General features: G+C 41.0%; 1 protein-coding gene across 1 annotated transcript in view; it reads left to right on the top strand.

The window, feature by feature from the left end:
• The window catches only part of cep112 (centrosomal protein 112), a gene marked incomplete at both ends in the record, with an annotated part of 113,711 nt that overhangs the window by 6,246 nt on the left and 92,746 nt on the right, over positions 1-14,719 (top strand). The window contains 4 exons of the mRNA XM_083896694.1: positions 1,806-1,890; positions 3,478-3,555; positions 6,352-6,399; positions 6,515-6,589. Coding sequence (XP_083752820.1) covers positions 1,806-1,890; positions 3,478-3,555; positions 6,352-6,399; positions 6,515-6,589 — 286 coding nt within the window. The remainder of the gene's footprint in view (positions 1-1,805; positions 1,891-3,477; positions 3,556-6,351; positions 6,400-6,514; positions 6,590-14,719) is intronic.

Here is a 14,719-nt window from a genome sequence, read left to right as displayed (position 1 = left end):
ATTGTGAAGCTTGGCCCCCCGTCCAAGTTTCACAGCTGCATGTGTTTGTGCATGTGCATGCAGGTGTGTGTGTGTGTGTGTGTGTGTGTGTGTGTGTGTGTGTGTGTGTGTGTGTGTGTGTGTGTGTGTGTGTGTGTGTGTGTGTGTGTGTGTGTGTGTGTGTGTGTGTGTGTTCGTGCGTGCGTGTGTGTATATACAGAGAAAGGAGTACATACACAAAAGTTGTGGGTTTAATTTTAAACTTTTGATTATGATTAATTGCACATTATTGTTTTGCAACGCGGGTAACTCAGAAGTATTGTTGCAATCAGTCCTACTTTGAGGTTGTTTTCCTCGGAGTAGCTGTGCAACAGCTGTTGTGAAACTTTTTAAACGCCGCATAAAAAAAACAAGTTGTAAAAACAAAGTAAAGTGGCATTCAGCGCAATGAACGCATTTATAACTTATTAATTACAGCAGAGGGCAAGTTGCTGAGCATTTTCTACCACTGTACATGTTCAGAAGCCTCAATGCTGCCACTGCACATTCTTTATTGAATCAAACATCAGCAAGTCAACCCGCAAACCTGGCTCACAGCAAGGTTTTTCTGATTATTTAACTCTGCAGTACTCATGAAACTATGGGGGGAGCGTATAACTGTCCTGTCTTATGCCTAAGTTTCTTTTTCCATTATGTTTTTAATCAGAATCCGACTAAGACGACCTCTTCAATGTTTTATAACATCACAATATCTGATGTTTTATTGTTAATTTATTTTTAGGAGGGAAACAGAGCTATAAGAAACATTACCTGCTGATTGCCTCACTGTTTTTTTGGGGTAGGAATGTTTCCAGCAGATTCAAGTGATGAAATAGGACAAGGACACATCAAAGACAGAGACAGCTTTGGGTCAGCTGTAGAGTCCTGACAGTCTTTCTAAAAGGAAGGCTGAAATCCTTATTTAAAAGAAACAGCTTTCACTGATTTCATGTTTTAATGTTAAAAGGTTGCGATGGAAATGTTACGATAACCTAAAGTGGACGGTTTTCACCACTTGAAACTTTTTTTCTGCCCGTGACGCGTTCCAGCATCTGCTTACCTTGCACGGATATTGTCAATACGAGGAATTCTGAAAAGATTGCATTGGTAGGAAAACAATGTCCAATAGGCATGGTAAAGAAAAGAAAATGGACTGAAGAAGACTCATCAATGTCTTTGTCACCATTGATTGTTTTTTCTTCATTGTTGGTGTTAATCTTCTTGAAGATTACTGTTTATTTTGGTGGTTTTAGTCATTTCTGTTGATATTTTTCATTGTTGATGAATCTGTCAATTGATCGATTAGCTGTTTGGTCCATAAAATGTCAGAAACCGTTGATCAGTGTTACCCAACCTTGATTTTCAAAATATTTTGTCCACAAAAATTATACATTTTTAATTATTTCTGTCACATGGAGCGAAGAAACCAGCAAATATTCACTTTTAAGAAGCTGAAAAGAAATCTGAGAAGTTATTTTAATTATTTAAAAAAACAACAACAAAAAAACACTCAATTAATACATGATCAAAATAGCGCATGGAAAACACACCGGTGCATAGCAGGGAGGTTTATTGTTCAGATGGGATGAAATGAGAACCACAAACCATGCAACCAATGCCAGATGTTGATGTGTGTGTAAATACCGCGGCGCTCTCTGCCTACGCAAGCACATTCATATGCAAAGAGGAGACAAGGGTGCACTCCAGAGGCGTGCACGCATGCATACACTGTAGCTTAACCTCCCTCACTTTGCTGTCTTTTTCCTCTCTCACGTTATCTCACCCAGGAGAAAGCTGTACGAGGAGAAGAGCCCATCACGACCCACGGGCCCCAGTCCGCTCAAACAGTCCTCCAAGCATGATGTTAGAGAGGTAAAGATGACTTTAAATGGGTTATTTGTAGATTACTGCAAGGTATCGGTAATGACGCATTGAAAGAACCTTGTGTGCCAATCAAAACAATGGCCACGCTTCTTAAATGGAAATCATTTTGGAAATCCCTCGTCTAATTATCCCACAACGTCGAAAGGCATCGTCGGAACTCATAGGTTGAGTGGGGCTAATGATTGTATTGACAAAAAAAATTTAATATTATACCCCCAGCAGCTAGTTTATCTGCTAAAGTGGATGCAATCAAACACAACAGCCCCACAACAACCCTGTATTTTCATGCTCACATCTTGTATAAGCTGTCTATTTAATTCGATTTCAGTATTACTCAGTGCAGGTGTTCCTAATAAAACCAACAGAATGTGTATGTTCATGGTATAAGCCGGTCACTCCCAGAGACAGATGGTTCGTGGGAGATGTTTTGGGTCTCCAAATAAATGAAGTGATTTATGTCTATTAACAGCACTTTCAATAAGATGTTATAATATAATATTATCAAATGTATCTAATGGAATCTGGTCAGAATAATATAAGGTGTACAAATTTACATTGTCAATTGAGTCGCACTGGTTTTTATCTTGAAGTGGGTCCTCGCATGAATATTTTGGACATACTACCTAAAAGCCAATGTGCATTTAATCAGCAGAACGTCAGCTATATCTGTGACTAAAGCCATTTAGGCCTTTCAGTGTTTAAACGCAATGTGCAATGAATTCCTGGTTCGATAAAGAAGAGACTGTGACAAGCAGCTTTGAACGGCCAGTGATTTGCATACTAAGTATTTCTAGATGCTGAAATGAAACGTTTAGTATGTTTGCTCAAGGTTGAGTTTTTGGGACCTTAATGCCTTTTTTTTTAAATCCTGAGCTGTTCCATTCAGACACTTCTCTGTGTCGGTTCAGATCCACTCGGCTACACTCAAGGGCCACGCTCTGCCAGATCCTAATCAAATTCAACAACATCTCTCCTTTCCATATCACTCGCTCAGCTCTATTAGATATGTTTTCCTATTTTCAACCTTTCTGTCCAACCTTGACTTGAGTAAAGTGATCTTGAATCAACAGAAATGATTCAAATGCTGTATAAAACAACGTCTGCAGGCCTTTTGTATTAAAGGGGTCGGGGAAAACAAAACAAAAAATATGACAGGCAGCGTAGCTCCATATGACACTGTTGTGGAATTTACTGCGTGACGGAAATGATGTGGAACTGCCAAACATCTGGAGCGCTGTATGTGAGAGGGAGGAGAGCGAGGGGAACAAAGGGCGGAGAAACGGAGATAACGAGGGAGTCGAACGCTGTTTGTAAGGGAGGAGAACACATGTGGGTGCACGTATATCTGTAAGCTGTTAGAGAACCTTTTTGCTGTTGCCAGGAGAGCAATTATATTTTGTCAAAACAATAACCTCCGTCACGTCTGTTGTTCTCTCCCTCAGGCCAAAGTGACAATCAAAGTGCTGCCAGAAATATTTGAAATTCCCTTCCTCTAATTTGTTTCAACCTTCGCTTTTGCTTCCATTTTGTTTCACGCACACGTTTATTGCCTCCATTTTTTCTCCCCCTTCTCAGGTGGACAGGGGGCTGAAAGCAGACATTTCTCGTGATGACAGTGACTTGGAGGCTCGTCTCAACAGCTGGAACCTAGGGGTGAGTCCAGGGGCATGCCTTGAGCTCCCTGGTTAAATACAGCTGTCAACGCGCTGCAGCTCATCTACTGCGAGGTTGACTGAGTAAATCTAAATCAATAATGCATTGATGCTGACTTAGCTGTATTGCTTGCACGCTGCAGAACAAGAGGGGGGGGGGGGTGTAAAAATATTCCTTTCACCTATGTCCTCTGGAAAGCGCTTCCTTCAGGCAGCTCTCTGCTTCTGTGGGACGTGAAGGTAGGATGATGAGCGCAAGCAGGATTGTGTAAACTGAGTATTTGATGGAGTGCGCCAGGCCAGGGCTTGATAAGCAACGTACCCTCACATCTTTTATTCTCTCATATATTTGTTATCTCCTCACCCGCACGACCCTGAGTCTCTTTTTTTTCTTTTCCTCTTTCGTTTGTTTGTCACCTCTCATTTCTCCTACATTGTTACCCTCTTATGTTTTTTTTTTGTTCAGAACAGCCCGTCTCTTTCAGTGTTTTCCCTCTTTTTCTGTTTCTCTCTGTTCCGCCATTCTGTCTTTTGCCATTTTTTTGTCCCCCCCCCCCCCCCCAACGCTCTCATCGTTGCTCTCCCTCTCCCTTTCAAGACGAGGGTAATCTGAGGTCTCTATCAGCAGACGTGAAGCTGTGCACTGCTCCACTCCGCACTCCTCTGTGTTGAGACGCTGATAAGATGCATTGCTTGGCAACGCTCCCTCAAGCCTGCATCTCTCAAATCAACAGATGTTCCTTCACACACACACACACACAAACACACAAACCCCCTTCAAGTTTATAGAAGTTTCATAGATGCACTGCCTCAAAGAGCCCAGCTCCTACAAAATTTCAGCACAGCCAAGCATCACTCTCTGTCTCGCACTTCTTCAGCTTTTACTTTAGATGTTCTGAAGCCGTTTGAATTGGTTTGTTGGTTCGACCCCAATGCAATAAAGTCAGTGTGGTCAGCGTGACAGCCACACTGGACAGTAAACAGCCAATTGCTTGAGACTCGGATAAGAGTTTCTTTAAGATACACAAAACCTGAGTCAGCTGGACCGACATTGGTTACATCTCTCACTGAGTCTGTGGTGTGTGTTGGGAGGCACAGACGACGAAGCTGCAGTAAACATTGGCTTTCCCGTAAAAGAGGAAAAAAAAAATTACCCAACAGAGGAAATAGTGTAAAAACATTACCTATTTTACCTCCTATCCATTTCAATTCCAAACCATTGTCTGTTGTTAGATGGGCGTGCTGCTTTACTGCTTGCTCAAACATCGGTCCGACGCAAGGAAGTCATCAATCACAGCTTGTTTGTTTGGCCTGAGATCCTGGCCTTGTGATGTGTAGTCTTGTTCCTCTTCTGCGTCTGTCCGTCCGTCCATCCATCCATGTCAGGTTCCGTCTGTGAGGCTGGACAAACATTTGCTCACAGCAGTATGTATGTGTGTGTGTGTTTGTGGTGTGTGTGTGCATGCAGCAGATGAACACACACACAGGCAGAAGGTCATGGGCATACACGGGTGCCCATGTTTAGTATCAGACACACTGTGCCAGGATTACACCACAGCGTTTTAGTATAAATGTCTTCCTTACCCTGTGGACTGTGCTCAATCAAGTCTAAAGACTGGCTCTCCGTATAAAAATAAATCCCATTCTTCTTTTCAGCCTGGGCACTAGTTTGAAAGGGTATTGATTGATTCATCATTTAGTGAATGTGGCCAGTGCCAAATATGAGTAGCAATTCATCACATAACAACATGGCACCCTCTATTGATGCCGCTCTGCACCGACTAAGCCGAGTGGTCTTGTTTTGGGCAAGTGTGTGCATTTGATAATAAATCTGACTGTAGTCAAATCACATGTTCCCTTTTTTGGCTTCCAGTTTGCTGGCTAATAAAATGCCTGACCTGTTTTTACTCTCTCTATCACAGCCGGGAAAGTAGATCCACTTTCAGCAGATTGTGACTGTGGCTATTTTTGTCCCAACCTCTGAGGTTCTGTCAGGTCCTCTTCCCTCGTCTCCCATTCATTCTGAATTTAATTTGTTTGGGTTTTGTCGCATCACAACATTAATTTATTATTGAAATGAGTTCCACTATTACTCCCCTCTCCCTCCCTCATCCCCATGTTGAAGATATTAGTTACAGAACTGTTTACTGGGTGTCATCGCTGTCATCTCCAAAGTGAGCTCTCCTGTTTGAAGGCTGTGATCTTGCATTTAGTTGGCAGCCCCTACAGACAGCCCCCAGTACATAGCAGAGAAACACTGCATGATACTTTGCTCACAATAAAGTAATGGGGTCACAAATAGTGCAGGGGGGAAAATAGCAGGTTGTCGACACAGAGTTTGTTTGTTTTTTTTGTATTGATGTAAAGATGTGGAGTCATTTGAAGTGTGACCCCTTTTGCTTTCAGGTGGTTTAGTGGCTCACTCTCTGCTCTGCCTTTTGTGTCTCGTATTATAATCAAAGGACGTCCTGTGTCAGTGTTTGGCAAGGATTTGTACACATTTGTCTCCATCTCATGCTAAATGGTTGGGCGATAGCTTACAGATTAGTGGTTTGCGAGTGTTGACAAAAGGACCGTGTCAGGACAGCGGAATTGGGGCCGAGAGCGGAAACAGAGATGGCCACACACACAATCCCTTGAGGTCTCCTGACCCATTCTCTGTTTCTAAACAGAGCATAGTTGACAGAAGAGAATCAAGCCACAGCACCCAGGCTTTTGATGTGTTCCCCACATTGTTTATGACAAACTGAGGGTGGAGGTTAGGTCTAAAATAGTCTTTTTGTGTTGACTCTTCCAGATTGAAAACCCCAGGTATTTGCGAGAGAAGCCTATCCCCTGGTCTCCGGTAAGTTTTCAGACGCTACCTCCATCGTGGTTCACGTATGGTTAAGCAGACAAGAGCGTTGTTTGAACTTTACAGCCACCTTGACCACTAATCTCTTTCACCTTTATCTTTGTAGATTTTCAAGTCAAGCTTTGGGAGGAACAGCACATTGACTGATGATCATGGCCCCCAGCTTGTGCAGAGCAAGGAGGTATGCACCAAGGAAGCGCTTAATAAACCCCAGCCTTACCTGAAAGCTTCTTTGTGTGATAAATATCAGAATTCTTTTATAACTGATACCATCTCTTTTCATGTCCCAAAGCAGTGCATTTAAGAGACTGCCCTTTACATCCATTCCAGTAAGCTGAGATCCCTGATTCTCTCTCTATTTAACAGGGTGTTCCCTTGGTTTCTGCAGGGCTTAGGCCCCGTGGTAGGTTTGTTGGGAGGGTGGTCTGTATTTTCATTTACGGCATGAGTTTTCATATTTTATTATACACCACATTATACACTTTTATTATACACTACGCAGAACACCAAAATATACTCACTGCAGAAGGGGCGTTCTATATCCTGAAGTAATAACTTAAGTAATCAATCACTGTACTCCATACGAAATAAAGATATTTGCACCACAACTTTCTGAAAATTAGGCAATATTAGACAAAATGAGTTTGTTTATAGTCTGCTCACCATCCCAAAGACCACTAGTCGGCCAAAAGGGAATCAATTTATTTATTTATTTATTTATTTATTTATTTAATTAATTAAAAATGCAGTTAAATGTATCAGAGATGCTGTTGACCCTGGGAACTCCCTGCACTTTTTTTTTGAACTTGGAAAAAAAAAAGATCAGTGAAAGATAAAATAACATTTCAGTTATAGTCACATTTTGGAAAACTTTATTTACTGTAGAAATGTTGTTTAAGTTTTCATTTAACTTTATAAGACGTTGCTGCTGAGCCTGGGAGCTTCCTGCACTTTTTGTTAGAATTTTAAAACAATGATGTCTATTGTCTAATACAAATATATATATATAAACCTTTAACCTATGTTACAAATCTGAAAATCTTTTAAGTGTTGGTGTTTTGACACCAATATTTTCACTTTCACTGCAAATGAATATCGGCTCCAAATATCGGTTATCGGCCTCCTTGACTACTAATAACTGGTATCGGCTCTGAAAAAAACATATCGGTCTATCTCTACTACACAGAGTCAACTCAGCTCAGAACTTTATTGTCCCTGAAGAAGAACTCTGTTTTGCTGTTGGCTGTACAAAAACAATTAAGGAAACCAAGGACAAAGGACAACTTAGATACATGCAGCACAGACTTAAATTAAAACAATCCCAAACATTAAAGAACTGGACGAACCAAACACTACCAAGATTGATTAACTCTAGGATAAGAATCACTATAGATTGGATCGGAGACCCTCACAATCCTGTTGTTTTAAAGGACCATAATTGCAGGGGTATCCTTTAGAGCAGTCAACAATAACTAAGTCATCATAGTTTTTCAGTCGATTCAGTTTTGGTGCTCTGCTCATTGTATCATGGTAAGAGAAACCCTTGTAGTCATTATATTTAGTTTGTCTATAGAAGCGACTCGTATATAGGTTGAATGTTGCTAGACTGCTTTATGACAATGAACATCCTGTTGATCCTGTTGAACGTCATGTTCATAAATCTTTGTCCATAGTTTGTATTGTAATGGCCAATATGCACTTTTTTTTTTTCCAAGACAAAAATAATGCTCGCGCCCAGTGATGACAGTTTTCTCCTTATGTTGAATTAAGCTGAAAATCCTACTCTGAAAGTATGCTTTGAAGTCCTCTCTGCCCCTCCCTGCCTTTCCGAACCACCACTCACCCCCCCTCCACCATCCGTCTTAACTCGCACTGTTAAATATAAAACTGAGCATGACTTGGCTGTAAAAAGCTGTGGCTTTTCATGTCTGCTCGGGGGGAAAGCACTGCCAGCCTGTTACATCAGCTTCACCAGGAGAGAGAAGAGATTGGGGGTAGAAAGGCACGGGAAGTGAAGGAAAGAAAAAAGAAACATATACGGTACATGCATGATGCACGAAAAATAGTTGTTTATTGACCTGCCGTGTTCGTGCTAAAGACGATTTGCATGGGTGGACAGCTGGACGTGCGCTCGTGTTCACATCCACACAGACGAACAGTCTACCTTTGGGCTAATATTGAACGTAGCAACACCAGCACTAATACAACATTAAAGCAACGTCCCATTCTGTTTGATCCTGCTTCAGACTAGCTAACTTGCCCCATACAGCTCTGTGTGGTAGGAATATAAATGTATCACTCCTCAGAAGACCACATTATTTTATTAATTCCACTTTTTTACAATCTAGAGCAATGCAATTAAATGTCACAATGTAGCTTATGTTGACACTGAGCCTCATAGGTCTGCTGATGCATCTTGATAGTCATTCTTGAGGCTTCATTCAACATATTTTCCCATTTTACTGCATTTTATTGATGGATGACTCTCTGTATTGTAGGTGGCCTTGAACCGGTGCATCATTTTTTTTAATTGTATTTTTTTTTAGCAGGGAAGCTGTAGGAAACTCTACTGGCCTGTCATTTCCACTGAGGCCACTGTGCTCTCAGTATGGGAAACAGTTCAGGAAAGTTACATAGAAACATGGGGAGGGACACTGGGAAACGAGAGGAAATTGTGCAGAACTGGAGCTTTTACCCTGTGGTGCTTAAATTTGTGTAATTTGCCGACTGTAACCGTAACTGTTGCGCTGCTGTACAGTCTAACTTATATGGACTTTTTTTTTTTGTTCAAGCACACTTTAAAGGTGCATTATGTAATAAATCTAAAGCAACTGGCCATAAAATCCTCCTAATATGTCACAGAGACTCATACCGAACTCACCAACAACAACAGTACAGTCAAAATATTTGCATTAAAAAAATATTTTGCAGACTGCAAATCATGTTTACCTTTTGAAATCATGTGGCGCCACCTACCGCCGTCTACCAATCATTGCAGTCAGTAGAGTTTTAGCTGCCGAGCAACCACGGGTTGCCAGTTACGTTAGAAAACGAAACCTAAAAGACCTCGGTATTTTGAATTTGAATGTAGTGATTATTTTTGGCCACATTCTTACATATGGCACCTTTAAATGTTATAACATAAAGAGCCATGCTGTATTTCTGGATACAATGATAACACCGAACCCTGTGATGCGATGTCTTTGGTTAGGACTTGATTGTCAGATGGTAGGGATGTCATGCTACTCACAGATTTTTTTTGTTTTTTTCAGATATGGGTTGGTCAGTAGCTGTGTTTACATGGACACAAGTAATCTGGAATAAAAACTTGATTGGAAAAGAAATATGTCATGTAAACATGCCAGTCTGAAAACCTGGATCCGATACAGCCCATTCGAAAACTAATTCAATTCCGAATGAGTCGGCCGGAACAGTCGATCCAATGACTTTCTGGTTTGGCGCTTGTCTGGTCCTGACATGAAAGTCACAAAGGAGGAAAATGAGCAATGGGATGAGCAGACACAGCTTTTTTCTTCCACTTCTGTAGAATTAGACAACACTTCACATATCAAAATAGTCCAAATTACGACTCTTGAACTCTTGATGCGTGTGTACACGCACACCACAAATGGATCATTTAATTTTGCATCCATGTAAACGATGATATTATAAATTCCTATTGGAACAAATCTTTTCAGAATGAAGACATTTTTGTACATGTAAACATAGCTAGTGTTGACTTGGGTTTGAAAGGACAAAAGTCCCAAATGAAGGTTCAGGTTGAGAATTCAATACACATCTGCAAGATTGAGAGAGACATCATAACAGGATATAGCTATAACCCTGTTATGGTGTGGCTGTCTAGACCCAGTCTAGGAATCACAGTGACATCACTTCCCTTTAATTCCCTTGGGTGCACTGATGAGTGCAAATGCATTTGCTACCTAGGTGACGTGGCTGCTGGGCGTGAAAATAATGACAACTGCGTCTGATGGAAAGTAGCAACGACACTTTCGCTGCTGTTTGCGCCAGGCTTAAGATGGCGCCTACACACACAGACACAAATATACACCGACACGCTCGCAAACATGCATCTGTATAGTTCAACTCGTACATAACCTAATTTTATTCTCACAAACGGATCTAAAACTGGTATGTATTTTATTGTGGGGAGGCCCAGATCCAATCATATGTGGTCACAGGAGGTGCATCCACAATGCATTTTAATACCCGGTGTGAACAGCCGTACTTGCAGCGCGATCTTGCTGTGATTGGATCATTGAGGACAGATGTTAATACCTTGTCTGAAAGGGGCCTAGCGGTCATAAGCCCCTGACAGCAGATCAGACCCTTTGTTTTCTGATGCTGTAATGATTCGGTCTCTTTAATTTGTGTAACCTCTGGGACAGTACTTGATCTCCTCAGCCTGTGATTTGGAGGGCCATAGCCCATCTCATCTCATTGCTTTTCAAAGCTAAAGCAAGGGCAAGCTAGTGAGCCTTGATAGTTTTAAGGTTCAGTCTCTGAAGATTAAGACGGTGCTTCAGGCTGGGAGACAAAAATGGCAGGTGCAAATGGCAAAACCGACAGTTTCATGATACATTTGGTATCTTTTCTAGATTTTTTTGCACTTGGTCTGTTCCACCGAACAATTTCAATTAATAAACCTGTTTACTTGCAACTGACTGTGAACAGACAGTAGTAGACAATATTGTACTAACTTTTATTCCCAGAGTATAGAAATGTCATATAGCTGTTTGTCAGTAGACTGAGTAGATTGAGTATCTGCGTTTACTGAGGATGAAAGACACACCAAGACACTGTTCGACTCAGACAAACGAGACACACATGCAACCTTTCTTTGTGGAGCCCAAACAGTTTGCAGACGATTTGTGAACACATCCTCCTGAGGGAATAGGGCTTGACCCCGTGCCACTTTTGAGAGCAGGAAAAAGCAACCGTTTCATCGTCTTCTTGCTTTCCCACTGTCATAACCCCCCTCCTCCTCCTTCTCGCCCTCTCATCTTTTCAAGAGTGAAGTGTCAAAAAACTTGGCATCTTACAGTGCTCGCTACGACTCTGAAGAAGAGAAGGGGGGGGGGGGGGGGGGGGGGCGAGCTGTACCACCCAGTTAAGCTTATTGAAGACATCTCAGAAGCCTAAGGTGTACGACATCCCTCCTCCTCCTTTCTTCACTCATGCTTTTATAAACAAGTTTCAAACGCCCCTGATCTAGTTTGACAAACTTTCTCCAAAGACCATTTGAAGAAAGGATGAGAAAGTGACACCCCCACGTTGTTTTTTTTTATTTCTTTTTCTTTTTTTTTGGCCTCTTGCTTACTCTCTTGCCTTTCTATCACCACATCTCTCCCCCTCTCTCTTTCTCACACTTGCTTTTTTTTTCTTCTTTCCACTGCGACAGCTCTCATGTGGTCCCTTCACAAGAAATTGCAGTAAATCAGGAGAAAAGACAAAGAAAATAAACAGGCAGAATATTTAACAGAGCTTTGTCAAGGATACACTGTGTAAATGCGCCTCAAGTGCAATAATGAGGAGAGACACAGCGAAGGCGCTTTCTATTTACTTGAACAGATGCGTTAATAATACGAAGCGATGGCCTTCAAAGATTCCACCAATTCAGTCTCGGTTCATGGATTGTCTCGTATTCGTGGCGTAGTTATCAATTACAGCTGCAACATTTAACAGATTTATGATTTCACCTTTTAAAATGTGAATATTTTTGCTCCTGTCTGAAGCGAAAATCTTTGATCTGTGGACACGTAAGACATTAGAGAATGTTGTTATTTTGATGTTTTGGATACAACTTTCCACACTTTGCATCATTGTAGACCAAACTTTTAATTGATCCATTGAGGAGTTTTATTTTATTTTATTTAACCTTTATTTAACCAGATAAAAGACCCATTGAGATCAAGATCTCTTTCACAAGGGTGACCTGGCCAAATCATGACAGGGAATACACAGGGTCTTAAAGTATTAAAAGTTGATCAATTAATTTTGGGAAAATTAAGGCCCTTAAAAACTATTTAAAAAGTCAGGAGGTATTCAATTTTGTCATTAGATTTTAGATTTTGACTGCAAAAAGTATGCATGAATGTATTTATTTTCCTCCCCACGTTTGTTAAAAACAACGATGCACAGGCATGCTCGCCCTGCAAGATTGGCTATGCACGTACATGTGACTTAACGCATCTTTCGACAGAGAACGTGCTCCTCCGGGTGCGAAATAATATCCGAAATTGCACAAAAATAAACTCCAAAGTGGTGAATACTGGAGTCAAAGTGTTGCTTGTTGTTTATTTTAATAAACCTTGCCTTTGGTTTAATTTATTCTTTCGAGCTTTGTTCCTTTGTATGGTTGTGCTCTATAGACTTAATTGCAAACTAAAACTGTTTTGTAAGTTGAATATATGTTGCTGATCAAAGCTTGAAGTGGCGATAAGGTCTTAAAGGTCCCATATTATGCAAAATCAACTTTTTAATCATTTAAATCCTTATATTTGGGACTCGAGGGGACCTATTAGTCGGCAAAGTGTGAAAAAAAGATGACTCACTAATGTTTTTGTGGTCCTCCTCAGTCGAAGTACAGGAGATAAAACGTGATGTTGACATCCGCGCTCACTGGGACGTCACAATGCACTAAATTCCTGGAATTGTTGTCTCTAGCAGAGCTCCGCTTTGTCCGTAAAACATGCGAGAGTGCTGGCAAGGTCAACATTATCTGAAAACCGTAAGTCCGCGAAAAGTTGCATTCTTGGCTCCACAAGAGTTCTACACAAACTTCCAGCCTCAGAGGATTTATCTGTCCAGTGGATACATGTTATATATGACGGCAATGTGTCTGCTAGAGCCTGCAAATGATCACTTTTCCAAAATGCTAACAGTAGCCTATGTGGCTGATGTCATTTCCTGTCCCTTACGTTTCATTTTACTTACATTAAAATACAACAACATACAAAAGACATACTACTAAACAGAGCATTCTGAACAGGGCTGTTTTGGCAGGGTGATTGAGCTGCTGTGGTGCTTCATCCTCATGGTATTTTGACCAAAGCATGTCACAGACATGTTCATTAGGACACCAGGGAACTAGGTTAAATTGGAGAAATAGGGTATAATATGTCCACTTTAAAATATTCTGAGAATGTCTTGAAATAGTCTTAAAAAGGTATTGAAATTAACTTCAGCATTCCTGCATATACACAGCCCTAGTTTATTTATTTACACTTTAACCATATAGTACTTTCATTACATTTCCATTGCAGTGTTGGGGAGAAGCAGTACAAGAAGGTCTAAGGTGTTTTGACTGTGCCAAGTAAAGTCGTGGGAATTCTCGGCTTAATTGTTCTGATGACTAGAACAAACAAGGGCTAGCCTCAGGACATTGTTAACTGCTGACATGTTCACACACACAACCACACTTTCAAAGGGAGAATGTTGTCACTGTGCTCCGGGCTCGATGAGCACACCAGAGCAGACGGTGACTAAACATGAGTTGTGACATCAAAGCAAAGGGCACAGTCATCTTTCCATCTTTGCCTTCCCGTGTGTCGCGTATCCGTGAGAAGGAACGTGTGGATTTTGCAGCAAACTAAATAGAAAGACTGTGTGCGTGTGTGTATTAAGAAGAAAATGTTTTAATGAAAATGAATAGGGTTGTATATTATGTGATTTTAATTATTCTTAATTACAGATCATAACAGTTTTATAGTTACTAAGGAGATGATTTTTTTCATCATACACACACAAACAAAATGTGCTGCAGTACAAAGAAAGCAAGACCAGGCCGTGTTGCTGCGTTGCCAGAGACGTGATAATTATTTTCCAGTAATCACAAATGACTAATGGCTAATTTTGTACAAGAAAAAAAAAAAAAAACCTTAGTCAAATGGAGACTGGATTGTAATGTTTTTTGTCAATTACAGACATTGATGAACAGGTCATTAAGGGTTTGTGTGACTGAGAGAGCGCTGAGAAGAAGCCCTCTGGCTCGAGGAGATCTGTTCTCACACGCACACATCATTGTACATTTGATCCTCGAAAAATACTGTGTCGAAATCAAAACAGGTCGCTCTCACCGCGTTAAGCTGCGTTGAGCACAAGAACACAAACACACGGGCTTCCACCTTGTTGTTCTTACCATAAACAGACTGGAGACGTTATCACAAACACGTACGCACACACAGTGTTCGGTTCATCTCAGATTCTTGCTCGCTAGTTTTTGAAGTCGTTTGTGTATGAATGTTTATAAATGTTACCATGGTTTATTTCATCATCAACTACACTCGCG

Source organism: Microchirus variegatus (genome assembly GCF_963457635.1).
Source record: "Microchirus variegatus genome assembly, chromosome: 10".
NCBI classification, from domain to species: domain Eukaryota; kingdom Metazoa; phylum Chordata; class Actinopteri; order Pleuronectiformes; family Soleidae; genus Microchirus; species Microchirus variegatus.
Note: the sequence above shows the minus strand (reverse complement) of the source record. Positions and strands in the feature narration are given on the sequence as shown.